This window comes from Vicugna pacos, chromosome 19 (genome assembly GCF_048564905.1).
Source record: "Vicugna pacos chromosome 19, VicPac4, whole genome shotgun sequence".
In the NCBI taxonomy this organism is placed as follows: domain Eukaryota; kingdom Metazoa; phylum Chordata; class Mammalia; order Artiodactyla; family Camelidae; genus Vicugna; species Vicugna pacos.
Window position 1 is genome coordinate 25,634,835 of NC_133005.1, and position 21,332 is coordinate 25,656,166.

The 21,332-nt window shown below is 46.1% G+C and overlaps 1 protein-coding gene across 1 annotated transcript; it reads right to left on the reverse strand.

Moving 5' to 3' along the window:
- Window positions 1-671: 671 nt before the first annotated feature.
- On the reverse strand, window positions 672-16,082 carry AHCY (adenosylhomocysteinase). The gene is made up of 10 exons (XM_006202631.3): window positions 15,926-16,082; window positions 10,997-11,187; window positions 9,506-9,581; window positions 7,845-7,994; window positions 6,979-7,091; window positions 6,322-6,529; window positions 6,143-6,230; window positions 5,925-6,042; window positions 4,899-5,093; window positions 672-1,582 (listed from the first exon to the last, which is right to left on the reverse strand). Exons 1-10 carry the CDS (start codon window positions 15,951-15,953, stop codon window positions 1,451-1,453), a joined length of 1,299 nt encoding a protein of 432 aa, XP_006202693.1. The 5' UTR covers window positions 15,954-16,082; the 3' UTR covers window positions 672-1,450.
- Window positions 16,083-21,332: the final 5,250 nt, after the last annotated feature.

The window sequence follows — 21,332 nt, forward strand, 5'->3', positions numbered from 1 at the left end:
GCACTGACCTCTAAAGCTGAGCACAGAAAGGGAAATGCCAAAAGAAGGCAAAGTTGTTTGTGCACCTGCTTTCTCCTCCTGGCTTGAGATTCCCAGCAGGCTGAGGTTAGGTCTCAAAACATCCCAGGATGTCCCAGTCAGACCTTCTATTCAGTGGATGACCTCAGAATAGTCTCTACTTACCCTTCCCAGGTGGGTTCTTATTTTCCTTTGATTTCCAGGGGTCCAGTGAATGACCATTTAGGCAAATAAGAGAAAGCCCAACTTCCCACCTACCTTCCTATAAAGCACCTAGCACCCAGTAGATGCTCAATTAATAAGAGTCTCCCAAAGAGCACTGGATTGATCTAAAGTGGAAATGGGGAAAAATATATATATATATATATATAAACTGGAACAAAAAAGAATAAGGTAGAGGAAATAAATACAAACAGATTACAATGAATATAAATGGGTTAAATTCACCTGAGTCTTAGATTGGGTTAAAAAAAAAAACAGGCTGTTTACAAAAGATAAACCTGAGAATTCTCTCTTCACATTACCCATCCTTCCAAGCCCAAGGGTTTGCCTGCAGCCCTTATACTTCATACTGCAGCACATAAGACTATTACCCCCTTGGCTCAAGCCATACATTGTTGGTAGTGGATTACCTATCAAATAAAGGCTCAAAATTCTTTTAGGCACCAAAATTTTTATTAACCCACCTTCTTGCTCTCTTTTAACGTTATAAACAATATATAAACATTATAAACCAAATTATCTCTTTTGACCCAGGGTTGTGATAGGAACCATCAAGTTACAATGTGATGGCAGATCTATGCTACTTTTATGTTCCTCTGGCCCCTCTTAACCTCTGGCTGTCACTTCTCTTGCCCTTTCTTGGCTATCCCTTAACAATATATTCCAACCCCTGTAAAACAGGGACTAAAAGTACCAACCTCATTGTTCTGAGGTTTAAAAAAAAAAAATGCTGAGCACTAAGCCAGGCTCTCAAGAGCATTCAAACTCCAACAGTTCCTCCACACCCTTTGACATAGCTCCTTTCCATCTGTCATGGGCTAAGGAACCAATGAACCTGTAAACCAAGAACATGGGTATAAAGTCCATAGGCCAAGTGAGGGCCTGGATGGTAAAGTGCATGGGCTTTGTGACCACCACTGCCAACTTCCAGCCTAAGGAAGAGCTGAGTGAGCAGTTCCAAAACCCCTGAGCTCATGGGTTGTACCTCCATCATGACCAGGGCTTGAGTAGGGATTTCTCAATTCCCCCAGCCACACTTGGAACAGTATGAGGGATGCAGCATAGACCAAAGACTGAGTGACCCAGCCCCAGGGAGTCGCTGGGGGAACATTATCAAACCAATCTCAAAGTTGGTGCCATTTGCTCTCGGGGAGGAGAGGTGGGACCCAGGCAAAGACAGCAGCTAGAAGGCAAAGGGCAGGCCTGGTTCTCAGTAGCGGTAGTGATCAGGCTTGAAGGGACCATCACGGGACATGCCCAGGTACTGGGCCTGCTTCTCAGTCAGCTTGGTCAGCTTCACGTTCAACTTGCCCAGGTGGGCTTCAGCCACTGCTTCATCCAGCTGGGAAGAAAAATAGGAAAACTTGGAATGAGTACCGTGATCTGGGATCCCTTATCTGCATCCAGCTGCCAAAAGAGGCAAGAACTATTGTTTTGTGTTACCTGCCAGAGCGTTATGCGTATTACCTCATTCTATCCTTACAGCCAGCCTCCAGTGGATGTTTGGTCTTTGGCTGCTCAGCTCCCCTTCCTCAAGGGAGAACCATGCTAAATCCTCCTCTCCAAGTAGCCCTGGTGGGACCATCAATTATATTTCCTTCCTTATCCTCCACCAACCTAAGTGGCTAACCAAATGCTTCTCTGGAATTTATCTATGGACAAGACATATTTTTATGACAGGGGCTCTCAGGATTCCTAAACAGGGAAGCTATCAGTCTCAGGTCACCAGTGGCAAGTCTATTTGACAATGAGTGAATATAGGGGAAAAAAGAGCCAAGAGACACAGAAAAACAGAGCTCTGATAACAATGAACCCCTTGATCCAGTGTCTGAATTTTACACTCCTCCATTAGAGAACCAACAGAGAGTTCCTTTTTATATTAAACTGGTTGTGGTTGTTTCAAAATACATCCTTAAATTCCTTGTCTATAAATTCATAAAACTTCCTTCAAGAGGTGGAGCCTCTTGAGTGACTCAATTCTAACGAACAGAATAAAGCAGAAGTGATGGTGTGTGACTTGGAGGCTAGGTCCTAAAAGGCACTTCAGCTTCCTCCTTTGCTCTCCCTTTGGATCTGGGGGAGGCCAGCTGCCATCTCTTGAGGAAACTTAAGCAGCCCTATGGAGATACCCATGTAGCAGGGAACCAAGACCTCCTGCCAACAGTGATGTGAAGTAGATCTTCTAGCTCCAATCAAGCCTTCTGTTGACTGCAGCCCTGACTGACATCTTGACTGCAACATCATGAAGGACCTCAAGTCACAATTAAGCTGCTCTCAAATTCCTGACCCATGGAAACTGAAATAATAAACGTTCTTTGTTTTAACCCAGTAAGTTTTGATGTTAAATTGCTATAACAGATAACTCATAAACTAGTTTGAACAGGGTTTCTATTGACCACTTGCCACCAAAAGGAGCATGACTAACAAAAAAAAAAAATTGCCATCTCCTTTTTACAAATGTGGAAATCAAGGCTCAGAAAGATGGAATGACTTGCACTTGCCCAAGGTCACAAAGCTAGTTAAAGACAGAGCTAGGATTTGAACACCCAGGGTCCATCTGGCTCCAAAGCCCCATAACTTGTCTCAAATTATGGCCTACAAGGCAGCTCTGAAAAGGCAAAACAAAGACCAAGGAGGACAGAGGCTGGAGTTAGATAAGGCCAATTCCTAAGTCTGACTAATCTTGAATGCATAAAGGGGGCCTGGAAAGAAGGGCAAAAGAGAAGGATCAGCTCTACGTGGGGCCCTCATTTTCTCAGTATCCATCTCTAGATGGGGCTTCTCTCTACCCTTAGGTCCCAAGTCCCATCTTATGATGACACAAGAGCCTTTAGCCACAGCCCAGCCCAGAAAGCTTTACATTCCCAAATGGTTTCACATCCACTGTCTCATCAGAGCCTCACAAAAGCCCCTAAGAAGGGCAAGGTTTATTTTTCTATTTAATAGATGAAGAAACTGGGGAGAGGCAACCAAAGGCAGGAGCAGAGCCCAGCCCCAAGTCCATGTCAGTTCTGGAGGCAGAACAAAGGTCTCCAAAGCCTAGCCCAGAGCACCTTTCCTTCTCCCCACCCTGCACCCAGAAGGTAGTGTGTCATAAGAGTTAACAACTTGAATAGACAGAACTGGGATCAACTCCTGGCCCAACATTTACAGCTATGGGGGCAACTCTGAACCTTAGTTTCCTCATTTGTAGGATGGATCTCTCACACCATTACAAAGATCAGTGATATTCAGGAGTGCTTGGTTCAAGTAGGTACCTCAACAAGTGGCTGCTCTCTCTGCCATTATTGTTAACCAAGGTTCCTAATCCATTGCTCACACATCGCATGTGAGATGTGAAGCCTGTCTCCAATCTATGTCTTGGCAGTGATGGAGGAAGAAGATAAGGAAGGGGCCAGGTGCTGAGGTAGGAGGTGAGATCTCTGACATTTCACTTCCAACCCTGGCCTCATTTCAAAGGCCTGCCCAATTTCTCACCATATTCATAATAGCCATATTTCCTCCAATTTAGAGATAGAGGTCAAGTGAGACTTTTCTTAATCCCACAACAATAATGGGGACTTGGCAGGCTGCACAGGACAGGATAGGCCCTTATAGGTGAAACATCTGGTCAGGCAAGATAGTGCCTTACGAAGACTAGAGAGAAGGGAGTTCACTGGCTCTGGGGACAGACAACCCAGCCTCTTCCTAGTTCTTATCAATTAGCAGAACCAGCTTTACAAAAGGTGGGAGGAATCACATGGAGACTCCATCACTGCCTCTCCAATAGAAGCAAGAGCTACTCTTACCATTTAGCTGACAGGGAAACTGAGGTCCAGTCAGGCTACATAGAAAGACCAAGGTCACCTATGACACTGGCAAAAAGAGCCAAGACTAAAATATAGCACTCTGACCTGGGGGTTGGGCACATTGTATGGGGTGTCAGGAAGAGTGCTGAATTTGCTATCAGAGGACCTTATGTCATGGTTACCCTGACCACACATTCACAGCATGTCAGGTGCCATGCTCAGTGTGTTAGTGGCATCATCTCATTTCAAGGCCATAATCTTGCAGGCTATAGGCTGCATTCAGCTTATAAACATGCCCAAGTTGACCCACCTGTTTACATTTGAAAATTGAGTATTTCACATGAAGATCTTGGTATCTGGTTTCTCTTGAAATGTCAGGAGCTCTGGTCCATTGGGCCCAGGTTTATGACAGGCAGCCAACCCCTTCACCAGGACACAGGTCAGCCCATTCAACTGCCCAATCGCTGTGGCCATGTGGGTTTGTGACCCATGATCTAGGGAGATCCTCACCATCCTTAAAGGAGGTACTAGTACCTTCATTTTACAGATAAGGAAATGGAGGTACAGAGAAGTTAATAACTTGCCCCAGTTACACAGCCTCTAAGAAAGGCTGAGATTCAAACCTGGATGTCTCACCCCAAAGCCCGTGCTCGCCTCACCACCCAGCCCTGCCGCTCTGGGAGTTATTCCCTGCATGAAGCCTCAGTTTTGTCCTCTGTTAAATAAAGAGATGATTTCTGCACCGTGGAGGACCTTGTGAAGGTCTTCAAGAGTAGAGAGGCGAGCACTTTATGAATTCTGGCAAGCACTGCATGGAGCACATAGGGTTGGACACATGGCCCTTGGCCTGGGGTGGAGGTAGGAACCCACCTTCTTGGGCAAGAAGTGGACTCCGACAGAGTACTTGTCTGGGTGGGTCCACAGCTCAATCTGCGCCAGCACCTGGTTGGTGAAGGAGTTGCTCATCACAAAGCTAGGGTGGCCCATGGCACAGCCGAGGTTGACCAGCCGGCCCTCGGCCAGCAGGATGATGCGGCGCCCGTTCTTCAATAAGTAGCGGTCTACCTGCAAGTGGGCAGAGCAGCGGTAAGGGCTGGCAGGGCACTGCTCCCAGTGCCCACCCCTGCCCTCATCCCACCCTCTCGTCCAGCACGCTTCCCTGCATCCAGCACTGCCCATGAAGAGCCCAGACTGCCCTAGAACAACCTCCAGCACAGGGCCTGGCATACACAATTAATCAGAGCCAGTATTTATTAAGCAACTCTGAGCTGCAGATCTCATAGCTGCTATGAGAATTTAAAGAGCTGACATGTGCAAGATAATCAGTTTAAGTACTAAGTACTCGCTAATGTTATCATTATTATTACTGGCATGTGCCCCGGCCTAAGAACATACACATAACCACATGTATGTCTGTGTTTGTGTGTGTGTGTGTGTGTGTGTGTGTGTGTAAATAATTATCACATTTAAACCTACTAGCAACCCTATGATTTATTAGCCATTTACTACTATTTTCCCCATTTCGCAGATAAATAAACTGAAGTTTAAAGTGTTAAGTCACTTGTCCAGAGCTACACATTGTGAAGTGGCTGCAATTTGAGCCTGGACAGTCTGAGGACAGATCCCATGTTCTCAATCACCATGCTCAGTAAAAAGCTGCATGCAGTGGTAATTCAACCTTGGCTGCACATCAGAATCATTCTGGGAGCTTTAAAAAATGGGGATTCCTTGGCCTCACTACGAGATTCCAATTTAAGTAGCCCTGAAACCAGGCCCTCTTCCTCCCCCATCCATTGCCCAGGTTGCCAGAGCCTCAGGTCATCTGCCCTCCTTGCAGCCAGCCCATGAGCATGCCCCGCTTGGCGCTCCACCTGCCAACAGGGCGGGGCTTCTCACCTGAGGCTTGATGTTGACCTTCTCCACGGCGTTCTCGTTCAGCCACTTGACATCAATCTCCACGTCAAAGTGTCCAATGTTACACACAATGGCGTCATCTTTCATCTGTTCAAAGTGCCTGTGGGGGACCCCAGCCCATGAGAGACTGTCAAAGATAAAGAGCAGCCCCAAGCTGCCCCCTCCCTCACTCCCAGGGACCCCCCCAACCTGGCACCTACCGGCCAAGGATGATGTCAATACAGCCCGTGGTGGTGACAAAGATGTTGCCCTCCTGACAGGCCTCATCCATGGTGGTCACTTCATAGCCTGTGTAGAGACAGTGTCTGTGGGTCATCCAAAATGACCTTACCCCTCCTCTGGCCCCAGTGGCTGACAGCCAATCCTCGCCCTGTCATACCCTCCATAGCAGCCTGAAGTGCGTTGATGGGGTCGATTTCCGTGATAATGACGCGGGCCCCAAAACCCCTCAGAGCCTGGGCACAGCCCTTGCCCACGTCGCCATAGCCTGCTACCACTGCCACTTTGCCCGCAATCATCACGTCTGTGGCCCGCTTGATGCCATCTATGAGGGACTCCCGGCAGCCATAGAGGTTGTCAAACTTGCTCTGAAAGGAGAGGGGATGGGGGGTGTCGGGGGCAGGCAAGGCCCTGGGGCCTCACCCACTCTCAACATCTCAGCCTGATGGGCCTTGGGCTGATCACCTCCTGGGACTTCTCCCCACCAGCTACAGTGCTCATATGCCCCTTGCCCCCATCAAACCCAGGACTTTCCCCCTAGTCTTTTTCTGCCAGTCCAGAAGACTTCCCGAGGATCAACTACTATGAGAGATCACCCAGTCAAAGAATCTCCTTCACTTCAAAGCTTCACTGAGGCTCACTATATAGTTCTTTGCCTCATTCATGAACTTATCACCCTCAGTCTACGATCCCCTTCCTCCTCAAATGAGGGCTAACCCCCTAGCCTGCAGCCTTTCCAGGGGACTTTCTTCAGGGGCCTACTCCTGAGCTGCTCTGGTAAACAACAGCTGGAGCCATCATTGCCCCTCAGGCTCACCTTGGTGACAGAGTCGTTGACATTGATGGCAGGCACTTTCAGGATCCCGTTGGCCATCATCTTGTACAGGTTGTGGACTCCCGTTGTGGTCTCTTCAGAGATGCCTCGGATGCCTGAATAAGAGGGAAAGAGGTGAACCTCAGGCCAAGAAGGGGCTGCCCAACGGATGGAGGGCCTCTGGGAGGAGACCCCAGGAGCCTCAGGGCCGTCTGATCTCAAATTCCTCATCTTTGCCTCCTAAAGCTGCCTCTTTCTGGGTTCCCACTTCTGTAACTGATACCACAGCCCACCCAGTCACTTAGGCCAGCAATGAGGGAGGAGTCACCACCATCACCAGGCCAGCAGCCAGTTTTAACATGCGTATTTTCAGAGAAAGCTTTTCAATACTGGCTAATTACCTTCCTTTGCTCTTAGGGTCTTTTCTCTTGGTCGGTTAAATCTTCACACATCTGGTCTTCACTAAAGCTCCAGCCTCCACAGTGAAGGAAGCTGCCATGCTAGCTAATTTTGTTACCTGATAGTCTATCCTTTCTTGCCTCAGGGCCTTTGCACTCACTACACCACCACCCCTTATTTTTTTCCCCACCCTCCTTTTAACAAAGCTGACTCATTCCCAGTTAGTTGTTCCCAGTCCTGGCTTTATGCTTGCCCTTGGACCATCATATCAGCCAGGCCTCCCCTCGCCACGCGAGCCCCGCACCATCAGAAGTCAGGAGGCACAGCACACCTACAGGAGCCTGCTGTCCTCCTGTCTTCCACAGAATCTGCTGCTTGAGGCACTGGAGTCCTGCCAGGCCTGCTGCTTTCATGTGGGCAAGCAAGCCCCATTTAGACCAGCAGCCAGCCCATCTACCCATCCTACTCACCTGACAGGAGCTGTGGGTACTTGGTGTGTATGAGGTTGGTGAGGTCACCACCATCGTCCAGAATCATGTTGAGGGGCCCATCCTTGAAGTACAGAGTCTGCTCAATGCACCACAGATATTCCTCATCGGTTTCACCCTTCCAGGCATACACTAAAGAGTGAGTGGCACATCAGGGCCTGGCCTTCCCCACTGGCACCTGCTCCAGGGAACCACCTGAGTAGAGCCTCTATTATCTCATTCTTAATTCCAATCCCCAGCCACCTCTAGCCCCTTTGAGGACTCAGCAGTGGTAAGAACACAACTTGGAATCACAGAAATCTGAGTACAAATCCTGGTTCTGCACTTTGCAGCTGTATGACTTTGGGAAAATCACTTCACCTCTCTGAACCTCAGTTTCTTCATGTATGAATTAATTAGTGTGAATTAAGAAAGACAGAAGCCATGTACAGATATAGATATCTGGAAACAATTTCTTTTCCTACCCCCTTCTCTCTGGCCCCAACCCAGTGACTAGGGCTCCTACCCACAATCCCTATTGCTGGCATGAGGGTGCTGCAGGGACAGGGAGCATGGGACAAGATTTCTCATTTATTCCGCACTGAAAGGATTTGATGGCTCAGCAGTCTCTGTGTGGATTATCCTAGGCAAAGTCTGGCCAAAAAACTACTAACAGCAGCTACCGTGTATGAACCAGCATTTTCTCTGTGCTAGACATTACTCTAATTGCTTCAGACACTTCTTGTATTTCCTCACAGAAACCCTGTAAGGCAGGCATTACTATCATTATCAGTTATAGATGCCCAGAGAGGAGCTAAGATGTGCCCAGGTCACTCAGCACAGCATTCCAGAGCAGGCCTCAGAATCCAGGGCTCCTGACTGCCAGCCCAGGCTCCTCCCAACATATGGTACAACCGGGACACAGATGTGGGGCTCCCATGAACCTCCTGTGAGCAAAGGCCACCTGCCAAGCAGGGTAGCTTCCCCTCCCCCAAACTGGGGCAGACAATGGTCTTAAAAACAAGGCCTTTCCCAGAAAAAGGCCATGGAACCCAAACAAGGCTGAGGAGTTAGGGACATGCCAATCCAGCCTGGGTCAGTCTCTGCAGAGGTCCTCGCTTACTCTCTACCCTCTACCTATAGTAAGTTAGAAGGAACTATGGACATCCTATTTCATCATCATCAGGAGTAACCACTTCCCTCTCCAAGCCCAGGCAAATAAGTGCCCGTTTCTCCAGCAACTTGTAAGAAAGTCCTTCCTCTTTAGTCCTGGTCCTTCCCCAGCACCCTAGACCATCAGGTCCTATGGAATATATCTCTAGGGCTCTTTTTCTGCCCAGAATGCCTCCTTGATTCTTTTGAAAACAGACACACATCCTTCCTTTAAGGAATTCCCTCTTTTCAACATCACATGGTTCCCAATCATTAGATCTCACCCTTCCTAGCCACATGACTTGAATTGGGCCAGTAAGTGCCTTCAATAGAATTTTCGATGACCACTGAACAAAGCTCTTTCCAATGGGTCACTAGGCTAGGATCCTGTGGCTATGACTCCTCTCCCCTGTCATAGGAAAGCTTGTAGCAATAGAAGTTAGTGAAGAAAACAGAAAAAAGCAGAGTCCCTTCATGCTTTCTCACATCCCCCAGAAACAAGCAGGACTCACCTGGAATGCCAGCCTTGGCAATGGCAGCTGCTGCATGGTCCTGGGTGGAGAAGATGTTGCAGCTGGACCACTGCACCTGAAAAAGCCAGCAAAACAAGGTTTATCACAGACAGCTCAGAAGACCAAGGTCACCAGAAAAAAGCCCTGGAGCTAGGGGCAAGTGGCTCTGGATCTATATCCAGCCGATTCTGTGACCACAGGCTGAGGACCCTGGTGAGTGGATGGGAGCTAGAGCAGTGACAAGACCCAACTCATGTTTTAAAACATAGCTCTCTGCTGTAGGGGAAAGGCTCCATAAGAAAGCAAGGAGATAAGTGAAGAAGTTGTTGTAAGAGTTCAGACAAGAAATACAATAAATACATACATACATACATACATACATACATACAAAAATCAAGGGAAAAACAAAAAAATAAAAACAAACAAACAAAACAAAAAGAAATACAGCTATAGCTGTGGAGGTGATGATGGGTATATTCTGAAGGCTGAGCTGACAGGATTTGCCGCAGGATTAGCTGGTGGAGTGAGAGAAAAAGAGGAGTCAGGGACGACCTCAGTTCTTGAACTGAGACAACTTGGAAGGCTTGAGTTTGCACTGGCTTACGTGGAGAAGACTGCAAGAAGAAGTGGGAAATCATGAATATGTTCAGACATGTCGAGGCTGAGATGTCAATTAGATTTCCAAGTGGAGATGACACACCAGCTGCTGGATATACAGGTATAGAGTTCTGGGGAGAAGTCCAGGCTAGTACACATATTTGGGCATCATCACAATTTAGACAGTATTTAAAGCCATAAAATCAGATGACTAAGAGTGTGAGTGTTAAAAAGAAAGAAGTCCAAGGACTGAGCCGTGGTGTACTCCTTTTTTTATTTTTGTTTTTTAAAGTCTTCAGCGTAATTTTAAATAGCCAGTCCACCTGACAGTCCTTGTTTTGTTTTGTTTTGTTTTGTGGGGGTAGGTAATTAGGTTTATTTATTTTTTAACGGAGGTACTGGGGATTAAACCCAGGACCTCATGTATGCTAAGCAAGCACTCTTACCAATTGAGCTATACCCTCCCGACTCTATTTTGGTGGTTTTGACTGCTCTGCCCTGCCCCCTCTTAGGTTAAGATCTTGCTTGGAGCGGGGAGGGTATAGCTCATTGGGACACATGACCCAGGATGAACCAATCAGAGCCCACCATCCTTCTGGCAGCCATGATTCGCCAAGGGCAGACACATGACCCAGAGAGAGCCAATGAGAGCCATCTTTAGATGATTCAATAGGACTCTCGAGTTGAGCTTTTCCTACCAGAGCTCCTCAGTCAGGAGAACGTTTTTTGGAGGTAGTCAGACCCTATCTTCCCAGTTAGAGAGAAAATCTGCAGAAGTCACCACAAACAGGACTGAGAGGTACTGTGACAAGGCTGGAGCTAAAACCCCTACTGGGCCTGATGGGGCACAAGACTGGACTTCCCCGCTCCACAAGGAGCTGCTACGGGCCTCACCTCAGCACCCAGGGCAACGAGGGTCTCAATGAGGACGGCTGTCTCCACAGTCATGTGCAGGCAGCCGGCAATACGGGCGCCCTTCAATGGCTTGGAGGCCGAGTACAACTCCCGCATGCGCATCAGGCCCGGCATCTCATTCTCTGCGAGGTCCAGGGCCTTGCGTCCCCAGGTGGCCAGGCTGATGTCAGCTGCAGGGGCAGGATGAATGGGAGATCGTGAGCCACCTCATCCCACCAACCACGAAGCACCGTCTCTTGGCACTCATCCATTTGTGGACTCGAAACACTAGGCTGGGTGATCTGGTCGCTGTACTCATTCAACAAGGATTTATAGAGCCAGGGCAATAAAAAAAAAACCCAAAAAACAAAGTACATGGTCCCTGCCTAACCGCAGCTTATAGCCTTGTGAGAAAACACATTTAATCAAAGAATCACACAGGTACATGAATATTACAACACAGGTAAGTGCTCCCCTAAAAAACAGCTATCAGCCTATATACTTCCCACTATCCTTTCTGCCACAACCTACCAACCTCGTTTCCTAAATATTTTAACTCCTAGCTCTCCATCTTCCAAGTCATCAATCTTGGTGACTTCAACACTCATAAATGATGTAATCTAACACCTTGGACTTGACACAGTTCCTTGATCTCCTTGAAGACATTAAACTGCTTCTTCACTCCTGATGTTTCTCTCCATATGGAGGGAAATCATCTGTATAACTAACACTCCTGGCGTCTCTCTGCCCCAGGGGAGGTGGAGTGACTTGTCTGATTAGTAAACTTAGGAGGAAGAAACTGGGCATGCTCAGTTCAGCTCTCCCTTCCTTTGCAAGCAAGCAGTAGCCTGCCTGCCTGCAGGAAACATGTTCTTCCACAGAGGAACCTACCCAGGCCCACCATGCCTGTAACTGGTGGGTCAGCTGCTGAATTTAGGGGTTCAGTTAGCATGACCACTGGACTTTGACACTCATCTACATCCTCTGGCTTCGGTGTTATTAGTAATTAAAGTTATATTTTGGCCTCTGTCTGCCACCCCAGATGTCTCAAATTTGTCCAAATTCTTGGGCAAGAAAGGATACTATAATGAGCTCTCTATCTCAATACAATCATCCCTCAGCATCTGCAGGGGATTGGTTCCATGGGTCCCTGTGGATACCAAAATCCATGGATACTCAAATCCCTTACATAAAATGGTGTAGTACAATGAATATTACTCCTCTAATAATCTCTCCCTTCCTCCCTGCCACGCTAGCCCATTCTCAAGGTCAATTCCTAGGTCAATGTTTGCAAACTTCCCTGATAAGAGTCATCTGGCATGCTTATAAATATCCTCTGGAAAATTAAATTCAGAGGTCTAGGATGGGGCCTGGAGCTCCTGGCGATTTTTATCTTTAGGGGAGATAAATTCTGCCAGTCACCCCAAGGGGATGGTGGGTGGGAGGCAAAGGACTGTAGAGAATAGTAACAAACAATAAAACCAACTAAGTCCGCTTCCTACTGTACATCTAAGCAACTTCAGAGATGACTTCACTACTCCACTGAAACTGCTCTTCTCAAGGTCTCTGTAAGGCCTAATCTAACTAATGGTCAATTATCTACGTTTATGTTTCTTCCTGCAGCACAAATAATACTTACTGTTCTCTCCTGAAACCCTTCCTTTGCTTGGCTTCTGTGCCTATCCTTCTGTGGTTTTCCTACCTTCCTACCTCCTCTTCCTGTAACAGAGTAAAGTTTGGAAGCCCTCAGGGCTCCATCATCGCCCTCTTCTCTCCTACCAGATGAGCTCATCCCATTTTATGGCCTGAAATACCTTCTCTACGGCAGTGACTCCCACACATTCATCTCCAGCGTAAACTCCTTCCCTGAACGTGAGACTCATATAATCCAACTGCCTATTCAGCATCCCCCTTTGGATGCCCAACTACATTATGTGTCAAGTTTGAGCCCTCATGACTCCTTGCCCTCACCCCCAAATCTGTTACTCTCTGCAATCTTCCCACGTTAGGAAATGAAACCACCATTTGACCAGCTACTCCAGCCAAAAACTTATGATTTCTTGATTCCTCTTTTCCCCTTTCACCTCCTTCCAACCCATCAGCACATCGTTGGCTCAATATCCCAAGTACAAGCAATCCAACAGCATTGCACCACCCTGGATCACTGAGGTAGCCTCCTCGCTGGTCTCCCTGCTCTCACATACTATTCTCCCCACAGAATCCAGAGAAACAAGCTTTTAAATTACAGAACCTCCATTCTTCTCCTAAAGTAAAAACTGAACCAACCTCCAATGGCTTCCCCTTAACCATGAATAAAATTCTAACTTCTCACCTGGCTTTAGGGTGGCCCAGGTTACTGCCCACCCTTCTCCCCCACCTCCTCACCTCTTTCTCCCCCTCACTCAACCACATGAACCTCCTTATTGCCTTCAGGTGAGCTAAACTCATTCCCACCTCAGGGCTTTAACCCAAGCAGTTCTCTAGCCTGGAGGGCTCCACCCAAAGCACCTGATACAGTACTTGGCACACAGTAGATACTTAACAAAAACCCAGAAACTAAAAGGAACTTAGTATATTGCTGCTGGAGGAACAGAGAATGTGCCAGGGTGACTCTAGTAGATGGAGTAAGATGATGGATTAGAATTTTATTCCCAATGAGGTGGGAAGCTTACAGAAGTTTTACAGAGGGAAGTATCATGCCCACTTGTCTTTCAAAAAGACCCCTCTGATTATTCCATGTACCTATGGAGCAAGAGACCTAGGGAGACCAGAACTGGGGTGGTGGCCATGGAGACAGAGAAGTGGGCAGATCTCCTCATGTAGAAAATGGAGACAACACTACTACATTTTACATATGCATGTCTGTCCCACCCTCATCCTTGAGTCACTTTTGCATCTCTAGTGACCGGGGCCTGGCACAGCAAAGGGGTCAGGTACTAACCATACCTGTTATTAAGACTGAATGAGAGATGGCCCATGAAAGGGGCTGGCAAAAGACAAGGGTGGCAAAAAAGAAACAATCTGAACCTAGTCCAGTTCCCAGCATTTACCAATGAGGAAAAGGCCCAGAGAACAGTTTGCCCAAAGCCAGTTGACGACAGAGGTGGGACTGGTGGCCGGGTGGGGATAGAGCCAAAAGGCTCCTGGGAGGAGCCCAACAGTTGTGAACAGTGGGTTCTGTCCTATCCTGCTAAGCTCCATCCCCTCTACCACCACCTGTCCCTCTAGCTAAAAAGAACTCTTTCACTGCCCTCAGGACAGCTGTGCCAGCCCTTAAGTTTTCATGGATCCCTCACGTCCAAGGGCACAAGAAGGTCTGGAGTTCCAAACTCTTGAGGGTTTTGGTGCCCAGGGGAGCTGAGGACTTGCAGAGGTTGCAGTAAGACCTGTCCCAGGATGAGCTAAGAGGAATAACAGCAAAACTTTCCCTGTGCCTGTTTCTTCATCTGTAAGGTAGGAAATCATCCCTAACCTTCCTATGAACCCTGAGAATTAAAGATGCCGTATGGCAAGCTCTGGCCCAGTACGCCCTTCCTTGATGGCAAGCCTACCCAGCCGAGCTCCTCCACTTCCAAATGGAGACTTATCTCCTTCCCCACAACCCAAATCCCTCAAACCCTGACCCATCTTATCTCTCCACAATATGACAAGCCCCCATTTCAGCTCTCCCACTGATGTAACCTTGACTTAACCTTTCTGGGCTTCAGTTTCATACACACAATAGGGACAACAGTCTACTCTGGTCTGCTACTTGATAAACTACTATTGATAAGCTACTACTTCCACAGATCGTTCCAAGTCACTTCCTATTAGGGCTTTGGTTTCTTCCTCTGTATAATGGAATAAAGTCCACCTCTAAAGATTGTTCTGTAAACAAATGCAAATTCCCAGGTACACAGCAAATGTTCCATAAATGTTGATGCCTTTCTTCAAGTTTAATAGTGTCTTGAATTTGCTATAAAAACTGCTACCCAGCCTGAACTGGTTTTTGCTTAAAGTTCATTAGGGTTGTTCCAAGTTGTGCTCACTTATATACAGTGGTGAAAAGGTGTGCACGGCCTGGTTTCATATCCTGCTCTACCACCTCCCAGCTGTAAAACGGTGGGCAAGTTATCTTTTTTCCTGTGTCTCAGTATACTCACTGTAAAATGAGAAAGTAATAGTCCCTACCCTAAAAAGCCATAAGAATAAAAATGAGTTAATCTAGAATAAAAGTAGGAGGCAGTGCCCATTCCACAGTAAACACCCAATAAACTACCCGTGTATCAGCTTCTATCCACAGGACAGCAGGGAGAATTTTTCTAACCACTCCAAAATTTCCTCGAGATTCTCTGTACGATTGTCCCTACTGGCCAGGTGGGTGACCTCAGACGTTGAGTAACAAGCCCAAAGTCCCTTGTGAGTGGACTAGTGCCGGCCTCGGGCTCAGTCTCCAGGCCTCTCCACACATGCCCTTCGGGGCCCCAGGGCCCCCGCCCTCCATGTGGGAGGCCCAGAGAGGGATGGGCACTTGTTCGGGACTACTGAGTTGCCCAAGGAGCCGGTCCAGGCCCAGGAGGCAGAATCCAGGCTCCCTGGTGTAGGTCCCGGCAGGTGTCATTGGCCCCAAGTCGCCACTAGGTGCGCGTTCACCGCCTGCCCCAGCCGGCTGTGTGCGGAACACGCCGCCAGTTCGCCGCTCCGCAGCCCGCGCCGCTGCACCGGGCCTTGCGGAGCATGCCGGGACTTGTAGTCCGCGGCCGCCTCCGAAGACCCGCTCGCGGCCGCGGGAGAACTCCAACCCCCAGGCGGCCTAGCGCGGGTAAGACCGCACCGTGCCAGCGATTCAAGGGGGTCCAGGGAGCCCTGGGTCGGCCCCGCGGCCACCGCACCGACAGGAACCCAGAGGGCGCAGAGCAGACGCAGCAGGCTGCACGCCCTAGAACTCACCGACTTTGTAAGGCAGCTTGTCCGACATGTTGGCTGCGCTTCCGTACGGAGTGATGGACGCGGGCGAAAGAGGCTGGGCCTCCGGCTAAGAACGGGAACTGGGAGGGTGGCGCCGGGCAAGGATCTGCGAGTGGCGCCGGCTCCTTTAAATATCTTCCTCTGGCTTGCATATTCATGAGTCTTGCTGGAGCTGCGCCATCCGGGCGGGGCCCAGGGTACGGGGGCGGGGCCGGAACGGACTTAGATCGCTGCTGAGTCCGTTTTCTATCCCACGCGGTCTCGTCCTCCCCGACCCGGTTGCGAAGGGAGCTCGGGAGAGACTTGAAAGCGAACCCGAGGCCGATCTTTCCTTCACTGGTTCATCCAGTGAACCCGATGTCAAAACAGAGTGAAACTGAAATTCCAACCAGTTTACTTCCCTGAACCTCAATTTCCTCTTCTGTAAAGTGGACAGAATGATACCTACCATACAGATTATAAGTAAAATTGCACTATGTCAGGTACCGAGCACATCGGAGACCTACCCTCTTCCCACTATCCTGAGTTTAGGTGAATTTGTATGCATTTTTATACTTTTGCTACATCTGTATAAATCGTTAACCCCTTCGTAGTATTCTTTCTGTGTTTAAAACCCGTATATAAATGAGGGTTATATACTGTACTTTTGCTTAGCTGCAACTTGCTTTTTTCTGCTAATATTGTATTTGTAAGAGTCATGCGTAGAGTTTGAATGTGTTCATTTTTGCTCCTGTATAGTATTTCATTGTCTACATCTCATGATTAACTTAATCTGTTCTCCTATTTGCTGATATTCAGGTTGTATAGTCTGCCATTACTGCGTACATAGAACAATGAACGTTGTCTCTTAGTGCCCATAAGTAGGTGTCCCTGGGTCATAAGTGTACTTAGGGGTGGAATTTCTGAGTGGAAGGCACATTTTTAACTTTTTTTTTTTTTGGTAGGGGGAGGTAGCTAGGTTCATTATTTATTCTTAGAGGAGGTATTGGGGATTGAACCCAGGATCTCATGCATGTTAAGCATGCGTTCTATTGAGCTATACCCTCACCCACCTAACTTTCTTAAATATTGCCAGGTTGTTTTCCAAAGTATCCTCTCAGCAGCAGTGTCTGAGACTGCCTGTTGCTCCACGTCCCTGTCAACACTCGTCAGTGTGACATACATTTTTGTTAAAATGATGGGTGTGAAAATCTCCTTGTGGTTTTAATTGGCCACCCTTTAACATCTCTCTAGGAACCCCACCTCCCATCCTCCACCCAGCTGCTATCTCATCTCCTTCCTCCTCTTCTCATAATTTTTCAGATATGTCCCATTCTGTGTCTGCACTTTCTCACCTCCCACTCAGTACTCAGCTGTGTGGTCTCCACCCCCAGGTCTCTGCTGAAAGTGTTCCAGCCACAGTCAGCAGGGAACCTGGCTGAATTCTTCAGATGTGCCTCAGCCTGCCTCCCAACACACCTCCCTACTGCATGCACACCATGTGCCCTTGGCTTCCGCTTTCCTGACTCTCCTCCCATTGTACACAGGGTTCTTTCTCTGGCCTAAGCAACTCCCTCTCCTTCTTTAGCGACTTCCAATGTTAATGTTCCTTTTTTGTCTTACTCTGCTCCGTCTTCCTGGGCCATAGCACCCACACTTATGGCTCTTATGACCACTTATATCCAGGTGTTCATAGAATAAAATGCAGCCTTACTACGGAAGCTGCCTGTTTCCTTTCTCAATCACATGCCCCTTCTCCCCAACCCTGGAGTTAATGCTACAGTGATTAACGATTAGTATCTTAACCATTCACTTGCTTTTTTTTAATGGGCTTTACTACCTATATGACTGTCCTAAACAATACATTGTTTAGTTTTGGCTGTGTTTTGCCTTTATATAAATGAAATCATGCAGTATATATTCTTCTGCAACTTACTTTTCTCTTTCAACTTTGCTTTTGAGAGTCATTCAGGTAGATGCTGTAGCTATGGTTCATTTATTTTCATTTCTGTATAATCTATTTATTCTATTGTTGATGGACATTGGGTTGTTTGAATTTTTTGCTACTCCAAAAAATACTGCTCTAACATTCTTGTGCATGTGTGTGTATGTGTATGTACATAGATAGATATAGATATAGATATATTTGGGAGTCAAATTGCTTGAACAGATATGCTTATGTCCAACAACTGATTAATATGAAACTGAGTGGTTGCATAAGTCTATACCCCCACCAATAGTGGATAAAAATTGTTTTATGCCCTTACTAGCACTTCCTATTATCAATATGTTATTTTATTTTATTTTATTTTATTTATTTACTTATTTATTTTTGTTGTTGCTTTTTAAATTTATATCTTTTTTATTTTTAATAGACTTTATTCTTTTAGAGCAGTTTCAGGTGCACAACAGAATTGAGCAGAAAATACAGAGTTCACACATCTTTATTTTTTGCCAGTCTGGCAGGTATAAAATGGTATCTCATTGTGGTTTTAATTTGCATTTCTTTGACTGCTAATGAGATTGAGCGTCTAGTCATATGTTATAACCCATCTAGGAGTCTTTTCTCATTAAAAAAAAGTCCCATTCATGCTTTTTCCCATTTAAAAATAGGTCGTTTGTTTTTCTTTTCAACTAATGGGAATTCTTTACATATTCTGGGTACTGGTCCTTTGCTAATTGTATGTATTGCAAATATCTTCTTCAGGTTTGTGGTTTGTCTTCTCACCCTCTTTATTTTTTTTTAATTTATTTTTATTTTTTAATATATTTTTATTAAAGTATAGTCAGTTTACAATGTTGTGTCAGTTTCTGGTGTACAGCACAATACTTCAGTCATATAGGAGTATACATATATTCGTTTTCATATTCTTTTTAACCATAAGTTACTACAAGATATTGAATATAGTTCCCTGTACTATATACAGTATAAACTTGTTGTTTATCTATTTTATATATAGTAGTTAGTATCTGCTAATCTCGAACTCCCAATTTATCTTTTCCCACCCCCTTCATCCCCTAGTAACCATAAGTTTGTTTTCTATGTCTATGAGTCTGTTTCTGTTTTGTAAATAAATTTGTCTTTTTTTTTTCCAGATTCCACATATAAGTGATATCATATGGTGTTTTTCTTTCTCTTTCTGGCTTACTTCACTTGAAATGACATTCTCCAGGTCCATCCATGTTGCTGCAAATGGCATTATTTTATTATTTTTTATGGCTGAGTAGTATTCTGTTGTATAAATATACCACAGCTGCTTTATCCAGTCCTCCGTTGATGAACATTTAGGTTGTTTCCATGTCTTGGTTATTGTAATTAGTGCTGTTATGAACATTGTGGTGCATGTATCTTTTTTGAATTAAGGTTCCCTCTGCATATATGCCCAAGAGTAGGATTGCTGGATCTTATGGTAAGTCTATTTTTAGTCTTTTAAGAAATCTTCATACTGTTTTCCATAATGGCTGCACCAAACTGCATTCCTACCAACAGTGTAGGAGGATTCCCCTTTCTCCACAGCCTCTCCAGCATTTATCGTTTGTGGGCTTTTGAATGATAGCCATTCTGGTGTGAGGTGATACCTCATTGTAGTTTTGATTTGCATTTTTCTGATAATTAGTGATATTGAGCATTTTTTCATATGCCTATTGGCCATTTGTATGTCTTCATTGAAGAATTGCTTGTTTAGGTCTTCTGCCCATTTTTGGTTTGGGTTGTTTGGTTTTTTGTTGTTAAGTTGTATGAGCTTTTTATATATTCTGGAAATTAAGCCCTTGTCAGTCTCATCTGTTGCAAATATTTTCTCCCATTCCATAGGCTGTCTTCTTGTTGTTTTTTGATAAATAGGAATTCTTAGTTTTAATGTATCAGTCTATAGTCAGAGTGATCTGAAAACAAAACTATGCCCATAGCTTCCTCCTGCTTAAAACTATTATTGTCTTCCTGTTGCCTAAAGCAGTGGTCTATAAAGTGTCTTTTTGATCAGTTTTTTCCTCAAATTTTATTACATTCCTTACAACATGAATGACAAGGACAATGACACTACCTGTGCCAATTAATGATGAAAATCCATCCTCAGTGTATGTTGTGCTTTGGAAGATGATCAGCTAAGTACCTGTTCACTGATATGCATATATTAAGTTCATTTGAACAAAACTTTTGGAGACTGCTGGCCTCAGGAGGAGGTACAATCATCTTAGTCTGGCCTTCAAGGCCCTCCCTTGTGTGGTCCCTGTTTATCCATCTCACCTTGTTTCTTTGACCTCACAGTTCACGTTAAAGCAACTCAAAAATTCCAGATGGTTCACCCATGCCCGCTATGTTCTTTCCTGCCTTGATACTCTCCCTTCTCTCTGCCTTGATGCTCCCTGACCCCAGTCTTCCTATCAAAGTCCCACTTGTCTTTTAAGGCCCAGCCCTTCCTTGACCCCCTCCTAGGCCAGAATAGATGCCCCCTCTATGCTGCCATAAAACCCCTAGTGAGCTCTAGCACTGTACCCTCTACATTGTTTTATACCACTAGGAGGTGGGTGGGGAATCTCTCTTTAGCACCAGGATCCAGCACAGGCCCTGGTTCATTTTAAAAAATAATAATATAAGTATTAATAAGACCAGAAGTTGAAGTCATTCATTTATTCATTCATTATGTATTGATCAAGTTCTGCTATCTGCCAGGCACTGATCTAGCTTTTGAGAAAGCAGCTATAATCAAGCCAGACACAGCCCTCACAGTGTTTGCATTCTAGTTCAAAGCAGGTAGAAAATAACAAATGAATGAGCAATTTCAGATAAACATTTGTTTGTCCTGCCCAAAGGCCTTTGCACATGCTGTTCCCTCTGCTTGGAAGGTTCTTCCTGACCCTGTGTGACAAGCTACTGCTCTGTCCAAATTTCACAGACCACAAAATCAGGTGTGCCAAAGTGTAGCTTTCTTTAATATTCTTTTTCTGTGACTCAGTGGGGAGAGTAAAGCCTTCAGTGGGTTCTGAAATCCCTCCCAACCCGAGATGCTGTATTTCCCATTATAGCAATGTTGTCAGCCCTGCTTTGGTCCCTTGGGTTTTTAGGAAAATCATCTTGGCACATAGTAGATGCTTAATTTGTTGTGTGTTTCATTGAATGAATGAATGAATGAATGTCGTTACATTTTAGCTTTTTGACATGAAATCAAATTTATTTTTCATTCTAATACAGAAAATTCGGAAAATAGAGGGGGAGAAAAGCACTTGTCTTAGCCTGAGTCTCATAGAAAGAAGAACTTGCAACAACGGTTTAAGTGTAAGACCTCTAGGGTGTGTGATCCAGGGATCCAGACTGAGGGAGAACAAGAGGGCAGAACAGAGAAAGGAAAACAAGGGGGCAACCATATCACTGGGCTGGCCACTGCTCTGGGCAGCTCCATCCCACTGTGGA